Source organism: Dermochelys coriacea, chromosome 2 (assembly GCF_009764565.3).
Source record: "Dermochelys coriacea isolate rDerCor1 chromosome 2, rDerCor1.pri.v4, whole genome shotgun sequence".
Classification (NCBI taxonomy): Eukaryota; Metazoa; Chordata; order Testudines; family Dermochelyidae; genus Dermochelys; species Dermochelys coriacea.
This window is the reverse complement of record NC_050069.1, coordinates 248507617-248527286: the sequence shown is the minus strand read 5'-3', so window position 1 is coordinate 248527286 and position 19670 is coordinate 248507617. Positions and strand designations below refer to the sequence as shown.

Genomic DNA, 19670 nt, shown 5'->3' with positions numbered 1-19670 from the left:
GTGGCACCTTAGAGACTAACAAATTTATTAGAGCATAAGCTTTCGTGAGCTACAGCTCACTTCATCGGATGCATTTGGTGGAAAAAACAGAGGGGAGATTGATATACACACACAGAGAACATGAAACAATGGGTTTATCATACACACTGTAAGGAGAGATCACTTAAGATAGCCATCACCAGCAGCAGGGGGGGGAAAGGAGGAAAACCTTTCATGGTGACAAGCAAGGTAGGCTAATTCCAGCAGTTAACAAGAATATCAGAGGAACAGTGGGGGGTGGGGTGGGGGGGAGAAATACCATGGGGAAATAGTTTTACTTTGTGTAATGACTCATCCATTCCCAGTCTCTGTTCAAGCCTAAGTTAATTGTATCCAGTTTGCAAATTAATTCCAATTCAGCAGTCTCTGGTTGGAGTCTGTTTTTGAAGCTTTTTTGTTGAAGTATAGCCACCCTCAGGTCTGTAATCGAGTGACCAAAGAGATTGAAGTGTTCTCTAACTGGTTTTTGAATGTTATAATTCTTGACGTCTGATTTGTGTCCATTTATTCTTTTATGTAGAGACTGTCCAGTTTGGCCAATGTACATGGCAGAGGGGCATTGCTGGCACATGATGGCATATATCACATTGGTAGATGCGCAGGTGAACGAGCCTCTGATGGTGTGGCTGATGTGATTAGGCCCTATGATGGTGTCCCCTGAATAGATATGTGGACGGAGTTGGCAATGGGCTTTGTTGCAAGGATAGGTTCCTGGGTTAGTGGTTCTGTTGTGTGGTGTGTGGTTGCTGGTGAGTATTTGCTTCAGATTGGGGGGCTGTCTGTAAGCAAGGACTGGTCTGTCTCCCAAGATCTGAGAGAGCGATGGCTCGTCCTTCAGGATAGGTTGTAGATCCTTGATGATGCGTTGGAGGGGTTTTAGTTGGGGGCTGAAGGTGATGGCTAGTGGCGTTCTGTTATCTTCTTTGTTGGGCCTGTCCTGTAGTAGGTGACTTCTGGGTACTCTTCTGGCTCTGTCAGTCTGTTTCTTCACTTCAGCAGGTGGGTATTGTAGTTGTAAAATTGCCACCCTTAAATCTGTCACTGAGTGGCCAGACAGGCTGAAGCGCTCTCCTGCCGGGTTTGAAAGGTGTGAGGCCCGATGTCCGATTTGTGTCCATTGATCTGCTCTGTGTCCCCCTCGGCCCGCCCCGCCCCTCCCGGGGGCCCAGGGCCTTCGCTCCGCCCCCAAGCTACGCTCTGCGCAGCCCCCCCCTTCTCTATGGTGCGGGTGGAGGCGGCGCTTCCGCTCGGAGCCGGATGTTGGCGGGTTTCTCCTGTGAGCGGGTTCTTGGTGCTGCTCGGTTCAGAGACGCTTCGGACCAGCTGTCGCCTCCTACGGCGTGTCCCGTCCGCCTTCCGCGCTAGGCCCCGGCCCGGCCCGGCCCCGCCCGCCCTCCTTTCCCGGGTCGTGCGCGGCGCTCCCTTGGGACTCGGCCCTGGCCGTTGGTGACAGGTGAGCGCGGGGGGGCCTCGGCTCCCCGCCCGGTCCCAGACCCTCCGCCATTTTCGCGCCCGAGGAGGCTGCCCCCGGTGTCGGGACGGGCGAGGCGGCCAAGGGGGGAGGATCTTAAAGCAGTTCCCGCCCCCCCCCACCACCCCCGGCCGGCTTCCTTCCCCCGGGACACTGTCCCTTCTCTGCCGCTGGGGTGGGGCCCTCGCCATTCCTCGGCGGCGGCGGGGGCCGCTTCCTTTCTCCCCTCGGGAGTCGGGGTGACGGTGGGGAGGGGTCTGAACGGGCCCCGGCTGTGGGTGAGGGGCGGCGCGAGGGCGCTCCGTAGCGGGGAGGGAGTGTTGCTGGGGGGGCACCGCTAGGGCGGCACGGGTGCTCTGAGCCATGGGTGAGGGACGTTGGCAGGGTCCCCAAATGCTGCGACGAGAGGGGGTTTTCCACGTGTTGCCGCCGGACCCTGGCCGTGCCCTGGGAGCTCTTCCCTGTGCGCGGCCATTTGATTTTACGGTTGCTGCCCTGAGCTGCAGCAGAAATAACCTCCCCGTTTCCCCTTGCTCAGGGCTGGTACGCGAGGAACCAGTTGCGTTGAAGAATTTCCCTTTATTATATTTTCTCTGGGAGTTAAATGAGCGTTACAGGCACAGCTCGCGTCACATGCTGCCGCTGCTCAGTTAGCATACAGTACAGCAGTGTCATGAGGAGAAACTTTATGGACCCAGGCAAATCCTTACTCTTCCACAAGTGACAAAGATCTTCTAACTGTGTTTATAAATTAAGCTTTTAAAGCTTCACAGTCAATTTCCAGGAGTTATCAGCATGTTTACACTGTTAAGTGAAAGGAAACGTGCTGTTTCATTTCCTTCCTAAAATTAGGGAATGGAAAACCTTTATACAAAGACTAGAATAAGTGTTGTATTTCAGGAATTAATACAGTTATTGTGTCCCTCATGTTGTGTTTTGGGGCAAAAACTTTTACATGTCTTGTCTTTGTCAACTTTTGAATTTCATAGCATTTCCAGTTTGTCAATCGTAGTCATCGTTTTAATACGTTCTTGTCAGTAACCCTGTTTCATGGAAGGTTTATTTAATGAACTGGCATAGCTCCTTTGAATTGATTTCAACTCCACTGAATAAACCTTTCAGGGAAACATAAATGTGTGGTGTTAAAAATATTTCTTCATTACAGCAAAATCTCACTTCATTTATATATAACAACTGGATTTAGAAAAAATGAGTACCTTTTATGATGTTTGCATAATAGAAACTTGATTTCATCAGTAACATACTTAGTTTTAGGCAGCTTCTAAACTGCACTCACTTCTGTTGTTTTGTGTGTTCTTTTGTTTAGGTAAACGCATCACGCTAGGAACTCTTTTAATGAGAGGCTTGTGTACAAACTGGAACCAAATTAAATGACTTTTAATTCACAACTTTAAAGTTGTTTCAATACAAGTCTGTGTGAAGTCTTATTTCAAATAATGTCCTATTCTGATTTAATTTAAATTTTTTTAACCAATTTAAATTAAATTGAAATAGGAAACTCTTAATCTGAAATAATTATCCATACGTAGATTTGCATTAAAACTGATTTAGTTACTCTGGTTCCGGTTTGAGTATAGACCAGCCCCTTGTGTCTTAAACGTTAAACATAACTTTGTCCTTTATGTGGACGAGGACAGTTGTTTAAAAACATGTTAGCTGGTTGTAGTTAACCTTAGAGATTAGTGTTAACCATGGCCAGCTAATATGTTCTTAAAGATCACTTGTCCACGTCTATTCAAGTTACAGAGGTGAAAGTAAAATGCAGCTTTTACCGGTACGGGGTTGCGTTGCCCTCTCCCCCCGGAAGGGGTGGGGTAGCATTCCCCATTGGCAGCCCTTCTGGTTTGGGACCTGGCAGGGCCGCTAATGGGGGGAGGAGGGGCACAAAAGATGTTAAAGTGCTGCTGTGGCAGCATTTTAAGCAGAGTTCTTAAAGCGCTGCCACGGCAGTGCTTTAAAGTCAGCGGTACGGGTGGTACTGGCGGCTACCTTTTACCGGTACGCCCTACCGGCCCGTACCCCTTACTTTCTCCCCTGACTAGTTACTAAATTATCATTTTAAGTAAAACATATTAGTGCTGTCTAATATAATATACTTTCCCAGTGGAAATGTGGCCTAATGCACTTCATTTTAAAACTTAGTTTGCTTAAATAGATTTTGTGTACTGAAACTGTTTTCTTGAACATGGGATGAAGTGGTTAGTTTGGAACAGGATACTTTATTCACATGAAAAACAAGGAGTACTTGTGGCACCTTAGAGACTAACATTTGTTTGGGTATAAGCTTTTGTGGGCTAAAACCTACTTCATCAGATGCATGCAGTGGAAAATACAGTAGGAAGAGATATATATATCTCACACACACAGAGAGCATGAAAAAATGGGTGTTATACCAACTGCAACAAGCCTAATCAATTAAAGGTAGGCTATTATCAGCAGCAGAAAAAAAACATTTGTAGTGATAATCAGAATGGGCCATTTCAAACAGTTGACAAGAAGGTGTGAGTAACAATAGTAACCTATCCTGAAGGATGACCCATCACTCTCACAGATCTTGGGAGACAGGCCAGTCCTTGCTTACAGACAGCTCCCCAACCTGAAGCAAATACTCACCAGCAACTACTCTACAAAAACACTAACCCAGGAACCTATCCTTGCAACAAAGCCTGTTGCCAACTCTGTCCACGTATCTATTCAGGGGACACCATCATAGGGCCTAATCACATCAGCCATACCATAAGAGGCTCGTTCACCTGCACATCTACCAATGTGATATACCATCATGTTCTAGCAATGCCCCTCTGCCATGTACATTGGCCAAACCGGACAATCTCTACACGAAAGAATAAATGGACACAAATCAGACGTCAAGAATTATAACATTCAAAAACCAGTCGGAGAACACTTCAGCCTCCCTGGTCACTCAATTACAGACCTAAAAGTGGCAATTCTTCAACAAAAAAAACTTCAAAAACAGACTCCAATGAGAAACTGCAGAACTGGAATTAATTTGCAAACTGGACACCATTAAATTAAGTTTGAATAAAGACTGGGAGTGGATGGGTCATTACACAAAGTAAAAACTATTTCCCTGTACTAATTCCCCCCCCCCCCGCCCCCATTGCTCTCACCTTCTTGTCCAATGTTTTACATGGACCATCCTGATTATCACTACAAATGTTTTTTTCCTATTGCTGATAATAGTCTACCTTAATTGATTAGTCTCATTGCAGTTGGTATGGCAACACCCATTTTTTCATGTTCTGTGTGTTTATATCTATCTTCTACTGTATTTTCCACTGCATGAATCCTATGAAGTGGATTTTAGCCCATGAAAGCTTATGCCCAAATGAATGTTAGTCTCTAGTGTGCCACAAGTACTCCTCATTTTTTTTTGCTGATACAGACTAACATGGCTACCAGTCTAAAACCTTTATTCACATGGCAATACTTGCATAGCTTGCCAAAGTGTAAAAATGACACAATCCTCGGATCGTTGTAATAATACAGAAATATTCTTTTCATTGGTAGATCTCAAAGTGCTTTGTAAAGGAGGTAAGTGTCAGATGGGAAAACTGAGGCACAGAGTATATTGACTTGTCCAAGGTCTCCCAGCAAGTCAATGGCAGAGCTGGGAGTCAAATCCTGGTGTTCTAAGTCCCAGTCTAGTGCTCTATCCACTAGGCCACCTTATCAAGCATTTGTCAGGAGAGACTCACAGTATGCTAGGGGTTCTTCCAGTAACCACTGGTCATTGTTGTCTATTCCTGATTCATTGACAGATGCTACATAATGTGGTATTGAGTCTACAGTCTTTTCGTAATTTAAAGAGCAGTGCTCAGTTTGGATGTTCTCTGGGTTATGTTTGACCAGTTTTAGAGTTTCACTTAATGTTTGAAATTGGGAGGATTGGACATTGCAGTGTTTGTGTGTGCCATTTGAACAATGTTCAAGCTTGTGGTGTATAGTGGATAAATTAGAGCACTTACAAATGCTTTGAGACAAGGTGTTGTACAAATGTTGGATTCTTGCTAGTACTTGAGTGATCTTACTGAGAAGTATTACCCTTAGAGTCCTTCTTATGTGGTTTTTTGTTAACTATTTAACCAATAAAAAAAAAGTTACTTAGCTATTGGATAACTAACGTACTCACAAGAGGTTTATTGCTGTTAGGGAATAGTCTATTTTTAAAAATTAAACTAAGAGCATAATAGCAATTTAGCTACCCAGATACTGTTTATCCAGTACCTAACTGTAGCAGGGTGATAACTCACCGGTGCAGCACCTCCTGCTAGTCATCTCAGGAATTAGCTCTCCAGCCTTCAAAGCGCCTCCTCCTGACCGGTGCCTCGCCTGCCACTGGCCCCGTGTCCCTCCCAGACCCTGGTGCCCTTTTCCTCAGGGTTCTGCCCCAGTAGTACCCCCACACTCTGGGTCTCCCCTCCCAGGGGATCCCCCAACTCTCTAAACCCACCTTGCCTCAGTAGCTATTGCCAGTCATCATCTAACCCCTGCTCACTGCGGCAGACTGCAGTGTAATGGCTACTCATCATTGGCAAGAGGTTAGGATCAGCTGCCTCTGCCTATTCCCAGGCTCCCCGTCAGCAGCCCCAGTACCTTTCTGGGCCTTTACCAAGGCCTGCAGGTTTACCAGGTTGGAGCTCCAGCTCCCTAGCACCTTTTGCCTTTCCCCAGCACTGCTATAGCTCTAGGTACTTTGCTCTCAGGTAGTAGCCCTTCTCACTCTAGGGCAAGAGTGAGAGTCTTTACAGCTTCTGGACCTCAGCCCTCTTATAGGGCCAGCTATGGCCTGATTGGGGCGTGGCCCCAGCTGTGGCTACTTCCCCCAATCAGCCTAGCTGTTCCCAGCCACAGCCCTCTCCAGGGCTGCTTTAACCCCTTCAGGGCTGGAGCGGGGTGACTACCCTGCTACACTAACACAGTGAGGTCCTGGCCCATGAATGAGATGCCTAAGTTCTACCCAATAAGAATAAAACTCCTCAAATACTCAGTCTTTGTATTCACCTGGATTCCTCATTGTTTCTTGATAATCAAATAGCTGTAGTCATAAAAAAAAAAAAAGAAGAAGCGCTTTTCCATTTGATTCACAAGAAGACTGTACCCTACTGTTAGATTTGCATTGTGGTGCATGAATTTGAGACATTCAGAATTGTTTGGAGGAAGGTAGTTTGTATCTTTCTAAGAAATTAAAATCTGTTGAAATAACATGGAGGCTACTTAAACATACCTTACCGGAATATCAGGCAGTGATTCACTGAAGAAATGTTGTTCCTTCAAAAGTCTTGGATAAAGTTATCAGGTCACTGTGAAAATATGATTAATATGAACTAGTGTGCTGTTGGATAGCCAGTGTTGTACCTAGAGAGGTGAGCTTTATTTCTGTGTGTTAAATTGAAGCAATAAAGATGTGCTATGAGTTTGTCTACTGGGTAGATTTAGAGACTTGTCCACCTTCAATATATCAAAATTTTACATTTTCTAGGTCTAGCTGTTGTCAGAGGCTAGATACTGCAGTGTGAGACTATATTTTTTAAAAAAGTCTTCAACATTTCTGTATTACTATTCCAGGTGAAAAATAATCCCTTGAGAGAGAATAAATTCATACATTTAAAAGGATGGTGTCACTTTGCTTTACAGTGGGAGGCACTGAGTCAGTATCATGTGAGGTAGAGCATTAGACGGAGTCTCAAGAGACCTGCTTTCAATTCCTAGTGCAGTCATAGACTTGCTGTGTGTGACCTTGCACAAATAATTTCATCTACCATTTGTGTCAGTTCTCCATCTATGAAATAGGGATGATAATTCCCTACCTCCCATATAATTATCAAGCACTTGGATACTATGATGATGGGATCCACATAATTGTTGTTGGATAACTGATTTGAGATAGGCTAATGAAAGATGGAGCCCTGAGATGGATCTGGGGCAGTATTTATTGCCTCTTCAGAACATGGGAATGAGGGCTGGGCTTTTCACCAGTACATTGCACTTGAACTTCACTAGTGGGTTCTCTTACTGTCTTTCACATTGGCTTTTGTCTAGTTGTCTCCGGCTAGTAGCTGCCTAGTTAACTTTTCAAGCCATGGCATTTCAAGTCATGGCATTTAACAGAGTAATTTGTCAGCTGGCCCAATGGGAAGTTCAGTTACCATCCGTGGAGAGGTTCCTTTCTGACCCTTCTAAAAGTAACAGAATACTGAAAAAATGTAATAGTTTGATATAGCAAGTAAATATGTTGTCACAATAGCTACTGAGAGTTTACACTTCCACTGTCTGGTTTTTAAAGAAAATTGCAATGTTAGTTATGCCATAATTAAATGAATGTATTGTGTATGTAATGTTGAAATTGACATTGCCTGTGTTGCAGTCTATAATTTTGTTTTCTAAATGATAATATGCTACAGTGTATGTTGAAACTAAATTAGTCTTGTAATAAGTGTCAAATAGATTAAATATTTGATCACCCTTACAATGATTATCCTTAGCTTTAGCATTGCTACTATGATATCTAATATGGTATAATGTTTAAATGTGTATTTATTTAGAAGGAACAACTATTTTATCCTAAAAAGCCATTTTACCTGACTTTCAAATCTGCTGAACGCTTGGAACTCCCACTGAATTCATGAGGGAGTTGCGAATGCTCAGTGTCCCTGAAAATAAGTGTTCACAGAGTACCTCAAAATGGAAGCGTTGTGTTCCCACTAATTTCTAGAGCTATATGGACACTGAGAACATAACTGCATAAGCTAGGAATTCAATTAAAAACTTCTGTTAATTTCAAAATCGGTCACATACAATGAAAGGCTTGCCAAACAATAATTAATCACTTTTATTTTCAAACATGACCTGTGGGAAAACAATGACTTAAAAGTGTTTGACATCGACCTGTTTAATCGGACTTCATTTTAGCAATTATCCTCCTGTTCAGCAGTAATAAGGAACTTTCAGATCTACTTCATTATGTACTGCACACTAAAATAGCTAATTGTTGTTCTGAAACTTAATGTTTGATAGGGAGATATTCAAAAGTACTTAAGGGATTTAGGACTAATGGGAGGTAATGGGACTATTACGTTCCTTATTTGCTTTTGAAAATCTAAAACCTCTAAAGTATTCAATATCAATATAGATAGAATTTAACAAAACTGAGCAGGGAATGAGGAAAATGAACTTGGTTCTTAGGTAAAAGAGATCTTGCTGCAAACTCTTCATTCTCCCTGACCTCCTCGCTGTTTTTTCCCAACTCTTATGTTTTTTTGAATGAACAAAAAAGGAGCTGCAGTGCTTTAGTCATTCCATCTGCACTCTGACACTTCCTAAAATGGATTTCCTCTCTGGCTTGCAGCAACAAGCTTGCCCCTTGCATTCTTTCCTTGCATTACACAACTTGTTTAACTCCTGAACAACAAACAACAGAGAAGAAACATGCAAGCAGAGTACGTTCACTGTTGCAGTAAGTGCCTTTCTGAAAAGAATGGAAGTCTAATACTAGTTTGCACCTTAATTTGAATTAGTTACTGCTGCTTCATCATCATAGTCAAATAAAGCACAACAATAATTTGTTACACAAATCTATTCCAACTCTAACAAAATACTATAATTGACTCAATATATGGTAACTTTTATTACAGAAAGGTAGGTGATAGAGCTTTACTTTCTCACATTTTAAAATGTTTATTAGTTGTATCAAAAAAGGATAATTGAAATATATGAATAATATGGCATTGTAAGAATAGGTGATTATTCACAACATAGGCTATTCTCTAGAGTACATCATTTGTCCCTGCTTGTGCTGATTGGTAGCAAATGAGTTTGACACACATCTTTATTATGTCAAGGCTTTGAGAAATCACTGTAGGAGAAGATATTATTCAGGCGTTTATTGTAACACTTGAGCTGTCCGAAGCTTCGTGGCAGAATAAGTACAGATACTCATTGTGCTGATTTTATAGTACATCTGTATTAGCACTCTAAAATGCAACTAGAATGCTGTTTAACAATATTGCATTATTAGATCCTGCTGCTGTACAGATTGTTTGTTTATTCCTGATCAGCTGCCCTCCTTTTAGACTAAGAATTAGCTTTGAGAAGTTCTGTTTGGTTTGGAATCAGGGTTCAGGAGGCAAGTGGATCATTGACCCATTCTGGCTCTTCAGCCAGGTAGCTCTATCAGCAGAGGAGAGATGGGTATGGCTCTTTTCAGAAACCATTGATATAACTTCCTGAATCAGCAGGAAAAAAAGCCAATATACTTGACTAATCAGACTAACTATATAACATGACAGTTTTAAGTCTTTCTCCTTGTTTGGGTCAAATATGGTGCTTAATATTGACGTGCAGTTATTTTTTTGTCTGCATGTTTTAGTTACTAAAGAGTTCAAGCTAAAGATGTGAAAGACTTTGGTTTATGTGCTGTTTTACTAATCAATATTTAATATGGTTTTCATAGGATATGTAACATGACACTGATACTCTGGACAGGTAACTTTAATTGTTTGAAAGCATTACCTAATAAGGGGCATCCAGGTAACTGCCAGTAATGAGCACCTTTATTGTTTTATGCTGTAGGATCATATTGCCAAAGATATTTTTTGTAAAGTCTACATCATAGAAAATGTAGCTTATATTGTGATCACCTTTTTGACTAAAAAATCATTTTTACAATTTTGAAAATGTTTTCATACGGATATTTAAAGGGATACTGTCAACTTGACTGTTTGAATTAGCTAATTGTTTAAACAAATCTTAAACCAACACATACTATTTAAATTTTAAAAAAATCCTTAATTATGGAGGTTTTTGTTGTTGTGTTCTGCTCCTTTACTAAATGTTTTTATAGTGGGCACGAGAGCAACAACTCTGAATGTACTTAAGCTGGTCCCTTCTATTTCCCCTCCCTCCCTCTCTATGCACATGCTTGCCTGCTGCCTCTTCAATGTCAGCTTTGCTGCTCCTGTACTAGTAAACACCTTCATGCAAGGGCTGGGGAAGAGTGTGCATGTGAACTGACTCCAGAGTAGTGCATGAGTCTTGTGATTGTGCTGGTGCATGAGAAAGAGAGTGTGCAACTGATCATCAGTAAAAGTGTTAGAATGCTATCGTGGACAAAATAAGCTGAAATAATAGAGAAATGATGTTTTCCTCTAATCTTTCAGTTATTGTAATATTAGGTATAACAGTAGGTACACATTTTTCAGGGAGAAATGATTTTTTTCTCCCAGTTGACTGTTTCAAGTTATTAGTCTGTATTTTTTCCAGTGTAAAATGTATCGGTATGCAGTTGCCAGAACTAGTGGGGGAAAGAAGTCTAGAAAGACTGTTGTGAAGCAGTCTGTAAAGACCTACCAAAATGAAATACCTTTAATAAGCCAAGGCAGTGCACATTGAAGGGAGTAGTGTAACCTCAATGCAACTATCTAGGCATCCTTGTTGATCAAGGACAATGACTCAAAGTGAAACATTTAAAACAGACCCAACAGTTTATTTTCATCAATCTTAGAGTTGTTTGCTACATCAATCCTATTTTTATAAGTAACTAAGTTTCCTTTTATGTGATAAATAAAAAACTTTGGGTGAAATGAGAAACATCCTACACAAAAGTACAGTTCTCTCCCTCCTCTTTGCATCCCAATGATTTTGTGAACCTGGTTGTGACTAGTTTCTTCTAATAAACCACAGATAAAAGAGAGTAAGGGGGCAATGCGAAGTACCCAGTGAGACTTAGTGGAAGCATTTTAGATACTGTTGTAGCCTGGATTTTATTTTAGATTCATTGTGGGTTTGGTACTGGAAGTTTAGTGGTACTCATAGAACAGATGATACATCAAGGGGCCCAAAACCTCTAAAAATAATCTTTGTATTTTAAGTAAGAAGAGAGAGAGTGTGTGTGTGTGTGTGTGTGAGAGAGAGAGAGAGAGAGCAGGAGCAAGCATTCAAACCTTAACTAACAGTTGGAGTCCATCAGATTTTTTTTATATGTGTGTGTGTGTGTGTGTGTGTGTGTGTGTATATATATATATATATATATATAAATCTGATGGACTTTATATATATATATAAAAATCAAAGCAAATTGAAGGACATTGTCTACTTAGCCCATAATACTTTTCAGTAAGTTACTTTTGTCATTGGCTGAATATTTGATAATGCAGGATTTAAAAATGTTGAAAACCAAATGAGTTAACATGTAATGTTGTAAAGAGTGTGATGGTGCTCATTCCTAGCTTGCTCAAGCTTTAGTATTTTGGCAGATCTTAAACTGGAGATGGCCATGGGTCTGATGTAATTTTTCTTCTGATTAACTTCTTTAGGAAGTTTAGTTAATAGCTCAGCCTTAATAGCTGTGCCAACTCTGCTCTCCTTTTGCTCTGCAGACTACTGCAGCTATTCTTTGGGTTGTGATTACTTTTTCAGAAATCATTAAGGCTGGAGAATGAATATTTTTTCCAGTTATCTCAATGTTACATTATCAACAAAGTTTTAAATCAGTGAGAACTTAACTTATTTGAATTGCTTTATAGTAAAACTGAGATTGCTATTGCGATTAATTCAAAAAAATTAAATGTTTTGAAACTGATACTGAAACCAGTTTTAAAACAACTGTTATAATTCCTAGATTTTTTTCAAAATTAAACTAAATTTTTGACAACGAAGTATATATTCTCCAATAGTTTATGCAACAAATCATTTGATTTTCTTAAATTGAGAAACACAGTGGGTCATGTATAGTAAATTTAGTTGAAGAGATACTGTCAGGTATATAACTTGGCTTTTGTTTTAACAGCCTTAGGAAACCTAATATTTATAGAAATGTTTTGACTAACTAAAAATTAAATGAAATTGACTATAAACAAACATGAAACTGACAAGGCTAGTTTCTTTATACAAGCTGAGTGAATGTTGAAAGACTAGATTTTCAAATTTTTCAACCTTACTTTAAATTACTATCATTAGAGGTAAAAAGCAAGCACACTTATGGAATTGTGTAGACTAACAAACCGTGGTTTTATATATTTGTAACCTGACAGTGTCCCTCAATTATCAAGTCCCTGTACTTCCATTTTCCAGCTGGATTTTAACTTTGCATGTGTTTCAGTGAAATACAATATGAATATTGGTTGTTTCCTGGAAGCATTTTGGAGCTATCTCTAGATTTTAATTTGGAAAGTGGTTAGTAATCACAAGATAGTGAAATTATTTTTTTTCATTTTGTGGAGGGTTAGTAACGAATGAAAAAATGCAGTGTAATGTGATTCCATTCTCTACTTATTCAGATTCATATATTTAAACTCTTAAAAATTAGTTACTTAAATTACAGCTGTAAGTTTAATAGAAATCGGTCCCTCCTGGAAGGGCTTAATGAAATCTAAAACAAAACTAGAATTCAATAGACCTAAATGTTTCCATTCCAAGAAATACTTCTTACTGTGGCCTGTTATGTAGAGCAAATTGTAATGCTTAATACTTGTCCTTAGTTTATCATAGGCGTCTCAGTGAAGTTATTTCCTTGAAGTAATGCCCACAGAAAGTGGAAGTTGTGCAACTGCTCGGCAAGCAAAGCAGAAGCGCAAATCGCACAGTCTTTCTATACGAAGAACCAACAGTTCTGAGCAAGAAAGGACGGGATTGCAAAGAGAGATGTTGGAAGGGCAGGTAAACTAACAGTTTGATATTCAAGAACTAATTTCTTAAAACTCTTTACAAATAAATAATGGAACTGTCTTATTTCTTTGTGTACCGAAAAATAAATACAGACTTAAGTCATGAAGAATATTTAGTTAAACTGGAACTTTAAGTGGACAGATGTTAATGGGAAAACTTTACAAATTATGCTGTAATACCCTTCCATAAAATAAATGCCCCTAAGAACATAGCCTAGCCACATTTATTGGGAAACTGGTTTTAACAGTCAAGCCATGTTAAAAACAGTCTGTACAAATCAGCTCAAGTATAAATGAGATAATTGTGTACTTTCTTCAGGGCAGAGAATGACAAATCCAGGATTCTTGTGTAACCTTCATTTACCTGCCCAGAACTCTGATAACAGATACAAACTTGACTCCATTTTAACCTGAAGTGATTTTGAATGCTTTAGTAAGTCTTCCAGTACAAATGTAGAGTTTGTAAGGAAATGGGGTGGGAGAACATAATGCAGTTAAGTTCCAAACAGCCATTAACTTCATATACTGGGCAATATGGACTTGGCAAAGAATATCAGACTTCTAACTGAATTGTCCAGGAGAGATGACTTTGAAATATTAAGAACAAAATATCAGATAAAGAAGTCATGAACTTCTTTGTAGTCATAAATCTTCAAAGGAAAAATAGGTCTAACTGTGCGAGGCTCTCTGAAAAGTTACCCTTTCTGAGGAGACAAAGGTATATTGCTTCATTTTGCTAGACAAAAGCAAAAATCCTTGTAATCAAGCCCATAATGTTACTCATTTAGAGTTGGTAACTAGCTTTTTCTAAGTTTTGGGTTAGTTTGCAACTTACTTCTAAAGAAACCTTCACTGTGTTTAAAGTTAATCCTTATAGTTAGTACCTGTATTTTTTCAGCTCATTATATAAAACATCCATTTTTGTGTCTCATATTTTCTGAAGTACTGAATAGGTAATGACAGGTTTCAGAGTAGCAGCCGTGTTAGTCTGTATTCGCAAAAAGAAAAGGAGTACTTGTGGCACCTTAGAGACTAACAAATTTATTAGAGCATAAGCTTTCGTGAGCTACAGCCGATGAAGTGAGCTGTAGCTCACGAAAGCTTATGCTCTAATAAATTTGTTAGTCTCTAAGGTGCCACAAGTACTCCTTTTCTTTTTGTGAATAGGTAATAGTCTCAGAAAGGATATCTTCTTACCTTCCTTCCTGACTTAAACAAGCAGTGATAAGGGACAGCTGAGATACTGGACTAGCAGAAAGGTTATTTTCGATTACTCCAGGCATTGGTCTAAAAGCAACCAGGACAACAAGGGCAAAGCTTGAGAGGTTAAGAGCTGCTGACATTTTGTATTTTTATATGGTAAATATTAAAATAAATTAAAGATGGGTAGTTTTTGTTTAATATCAAAGAATACAAACAGTTAGCAGGCTGTTAAACTAAGGGTATACGTGCCCAACAATGTAAGCCTAGGGTTAGTGGGACTTGAGTTAGCTGACGTCTGTCAGGGAACCCTGGGTTTGAGCGTCTAAATTACATTTTAACCCTAGGTTAAGGATTTTCTGGCCTTGACTAGGGCTCGTTCTTTAGTTGTAGGCTCCTGGTAAATTTGCTAAATTCTGCTGACAAGCACATTTGTATAAGGCTGTCTAATGGCTGGTCTACATACAAACTTTTAATTAAATCTGTTTTATAAAAGTCTGTGTGTGAACACTTTTATTTCACAGTAAAAGTGATTCAAGTCATTTTTAGATAACTTGCACTGAAGGTAACTAAATTGATTTAAATTCACATCGTTTGTTTGTAGACCACACTTGATTAATTTGTCTCCCTTCTTTAACCGTTGTTCTTGTCTATCCCCAGTCCTGTCTTGTCATGGATTGTGCTGGGACATTAAATTCTGAGGTTTTTGTTTGTGCAAAAAACAAAGTAGTTTTTGAGACTAGAGGTTGATTAAAGATGGCACGTATATTGGGTCATCAAGTCAATCCCCTTGGTATCCCAATTAGATGAAATTTTATTATTTTATGAAAATATATGGTAATTTGTTCCATTGCTTAAATTTCGTTGTTGTCCACCTCTACCCCCACCCCCAAAAAGTTTTTTTTTTTCCACTTCCCAACTTAGATTTTCCGTTCTATAGTGGTTTCTCCAGTATCACTTGCTCTGTCCTCAGTGACTGCTGACTCTAGGTACTTCACTTCCTGGTTGCGTACACTTCCCCACCAAGTGAAGTAAGCTGTTGTTGCCTCTTGAGGATCCTTTTATCCTCAGCCTTTCATCTGAGTGCTTAGGCTTTCTCCGAAACAGCCTTTGAAACAGCTGACAGTGCAGCCTGTTGGTAGTGCCCTTTTCCCTGATAGTAGGTAGGTCCTGACCTAAATTTTAGAGTGCCCCTATTTTATTGTCATCTTCACAACAGAAGTTGGGACTACACCCACTTGCTTTTGTTGCCTGGCTCTGTTTTCCTTTTATCTGATACAGTCTGCACGATCAAAAACAACGAGGAGTCCTTGTGGCACCTTACAGGCTAACAAATTTATTTGGGCATAAGTTTTCGTGGGCTAAAACCCACTTCATTAGATGCATTGAGTAGAAAATACAGTAGGCAGGTATAAATACGCAGCACGTGAAAAGATGGGAGTTGCCTTACTAACTGGGGGGTCTTTTCATGTGCTGTGTATTTATACCTGCCTACTGTGTTTTCCACTCTATGCATCTGATGAAGTGGGTTTTAGCTCACAAAAGCTTATGCCCAAATAATTTTGTTAGTCTCTAAGGTGCCACAAGGACTCCTCGTTGTTTTTGCTGATACAGAGTAATACGGCTACCACTTTGAAACCAGTCTTCACAATGTGCTCTTTGTAGCTGCTTAAACTAGGAAATAGAGGCAAAGGTTTGAAATTTAAATGATTACAAATTTGGATTTTGCCTCTTCACTTTTCTTTTTATAAAATGTTTTGTTATGAATCCCGTTCTGAGGTTTGCAGATTGAAACATGAGTCTGGAAGTTAGTTAATGTTCTCAATGTAATTGTGGCTACATTGCATGTATTGCATACTTGAACCTAAACTTATCCAGGTGTGCACAGGATAACTCCTGTAAGTGAGTTAATGTTAGATTATTTTCAGTTTTCAACCTTAATATTGCATTAACATAGGTTTATGTGGATTTAAGAGATGCTGTCACTTGGTGGTCTTTATCCTATTTATAACATGTCTTGCTAGTTCCCATTTTCCAGAGACATCACCATTTGGAGCGTCTGATAAATGTATCTTTGGAGAAACTTAAGTTTACTTACCTTTTACTGGCTATTGGAACACCTGGTCAGGCAGATGATTGTGGTTTAAGGGCTCAGAGTTTTGAGCTATGGAAATTATTTCCCATATGCTTAAAGCACTCACAGAGGAATTACTAAATTTGCTGCTTTATATCTTGTGAGCATAGTAATTCTCACTTTAGTGAAAACGTCTCTAACATAAAACATACAACTGGCAAACTAAAAATTTAACACACACAATTAATAGCTCACCTTCAGTTATTGTGTAATATCAACAACAGAAGAAAGGAAAGAGAAATGTCTCAGCCGTAGTGCAAGGATATTTTAACAAAAAGAAAAGGAGTACTTGTGGCACCTTAGAGACTAACAAAAGCTTATGCTCTAATAAATTTGTTAGTCTCTAAGGTGCCACAAGTACTCCTTTTCTTTTTGCGAATACAGACTAACACGGCTGCTACTCTGAAACCTGATATTTTAACAGTTAGAGACATAAATATACAATTTTGCCCCAAATATGCAATTCATTGAGTTTAGGTAACTGATTTGCATAATCACTGTGTATAGCTGTTTTTCACTCTGTTCTGGCTATTTATAATCCTCCTTCTCTAGTACACTTTTGTATTTAGCAATTCTAAGTAGTTTGTCTTCAACAGGCAGTTGTTTCACCTTCACTCTATCTAAAGAGATTCCAGCATGTATGAAAGAATGTCCTGTAAAGCTGATGAAACAAAAAATGTCCTGTAAAATTGAAGAAAGTGAAATGATATCTTTTTAAAGAAGCTAAATCGTTTTGATTCATTACCTACTTTCTTCTGGTTTACTCACCATCCTCTCAGCAAAGCAGCCAAAGGCCTTGGTAGCAGAACTATTTGTATTATGAACAGCACATAGAAATCCCACTGCTCAGAGTGTGAGAAAATTGCTTGTCCCAAAGACATTACTGTCTAAATACATAAGACAGAGTGGGAGAAAAGTACTATGTATCCCCATATTGCAGATGGGCCGATGAAACAACAAGAGATTTGCCTAAGGTCAATACAGGAATTCTGTGGCAGAGCTTAGAATTGAACCTAGATCATTTAAGTCCCTGTCCAGTGCTTTTATCACAAGAACACCCTTTCTCTCTTGAATAATTGTCACATTTGTGTATACAGGGAAGTATCCCAGCTCATCTGTTCGAATTCAGTTCTGAATACTGTGTAAAGAAATGTGTTGCATTTACTGTGGAGAGAAAAGTCTTGATGATCTGTAGGGAGGAAAGGAGATGTATTAGAAATAATGAGATGAAAGGAGAGAGGAGATGGATGATGGGTGGCCAGAATAGCTAACTGTTCAAAGTGAATGTTTTTTGAAGTTTGGCAACATTTTGTTTTGTATGTGTTTAATTTGATACTTTGTTTATTTCAATTGGAGAGTGCTTCCTGTTTTAGGTCATAACCACATCTCAAGCTAATAAGCTCTTCAACTTTTTTATTCATTTTTTGTACTTCCAAGGTATGACTACTTCATAAACTGGAAACACCTTAAGATATAATATAATACACACACTTTTAATTTTTAAAACCATCTACACAGGAAAAAACAAGCAGCATCTTGGTATAAATTGCCCTATAGCAGAAAATAAGGAATTTATTTAACCCAGCAGGTTTGATATTTCTCCTTTACAGGGAAAACAGCTTGAAAATGAAGCCATTATTACTTTATTATGTGTAAAATACAGCCCAAGAGTTTTCTTGCTTGTGTTTTACATTACAAATACCAGTTTTCCTCTGTACTGGAGAATGGAAGAACTGTTGAGATTGAGTTAAGAGATTGAAATTGGTGCTGTAGTTTCCCTTTTCCAAGGGGAGGTTTAGTCAAATTGTTTATACCTTTTGAGTTGTTTGTTGAAACCCGTTTAACTAAAGACTCCAGATTACTAGGTGAAAAAGCTCTTTCTGAAAGAGTAAACATCTCCTCTCCTTTAAGTTAGGTCTGGGAAGCTACACTTAGGTTTCAGTGCCACTCACACTTGTGTTTTTGCTGAAAGTTGGGAGAATAATTTTCTTATGGTGATTAACCTGGGTAGGTTTTGGGGAAAGTTGGTGAGTTTTTTCCTTTTTTTAAATAGGGATTTGAATGAAGAGAATTTAGATGGCATAAAATGATACAAAAGGAACAGTGGGACAGGAGGTTGAACAGAGTGAAGGTAATGCGGAGGAGTAGGAAGAAATGAACAGAGAGGTAGGCAGGGGATAGCTGTGCAAAATCTTGATGCTGAGAATGAGGAAATTTTGATGTAGACGCTGAAAGAAGACCAGTGATAGACTTGAGAAGGAGTGGTGTTAGTTGTGGAAAAGAAGATTTTAGCTATGGCATTTTTCATGAACTTGAGCAGAGCAAGAAGGGGCTGTAGTAGTCAGTGTAGGAAGCAAGAATTTTAGCCATGGAGGTGTGAATGACTGAGATTTTGAGATGTCAGGAAATCAGATGTGACTTGCTTACAGCCTATATATGTAGGGAGAGACTTGAATAGAATCACAAGTTGAAAACTTGGGAAATTAGGAGGATGGTGATATCAAAGGCTGTAGACGAGAGAAAAATGGAGTCCGTTTTTCAGCTACACTGTGCTTGGGCTGGTGCAGAAACATTACATGCAGGAACATGGGCTCCGCTTCTGTTCTTTCTTTCAGTTCAACTTGAAAGTTCATCTTGGACAAAGAAAATAAACTCCTTTCTCTTCAATTTAATTTCCAGTTATCATAATGTTGCATTATTTGGGGTGCCAGCACTGCTGGAGAATGTTTTGTTAAAAGCAAACTTTCCTTTGGAATTTAAATTAAAAAAAAATCTCATGCAGCCAGGAGGGTGTGAATTGACAGCAGTTGAACTTGTGATTCCACGAAGTCTTGGGGTTTCAGGCTTTTAATTATTACAGCTAGAATTACTTGAATAATTTAATGTTTTTACTTTTGCCCGTGTATCTGCTGACTTGCTCTATTAAAAATGTAATAAGAAATTAAAATGTATGATGTTGTAAGTTATAGAACTTCATAGGTATTGAATAGCTTTATTTAAACAAAATACCAGTTTAAAAACTCAGATCACTACAATAAAGTACCATATTTTGTCCTACTCTTCAGCCTCAGACTAAGTGAAAATATAAGCATGCTACAGTAGAAATATAATTTAAATGCTC

At 39.2% G+C, this 19670-nt stretch overlaps 1 protein-coding gene across 3 annotated transcripts in view; it reads left to right on the top strand.

Annotated features, from left to right (window-relative positions):
• The first annotated feature begins 1238 nt into the window (after positions 1–1238).
• The window catches only part of WDR37 (WD repeat domain 37), a 68276-nt gene continuing 49844 nt past the window's right edge, over positions 1239–19670 (top strand). Inside the window, exons 1-3 of one of the 3 annotated variants that reach the window (XM_043509585.1) lie at positions 1248–1492; positions 10005–10036; positions 13030–13207. In XM_043509585.1, coding sequence (XP_043365520.1) covers positions 13070–13207 — 138 coding nt within the window. In that variant the 5' untranslated portion in view covers positions 1248–1492; positions 10005–10036; positions 13030–13069. Of the gene's footprint in view, positions 1493–10004; positions 11666–13029; positions 13208–19670 lie in introns of all 3 variants that reach the window. The other 2 variants (XM_043509587.1, XM_038391108.2) reach the window with 2 other exon arrangements.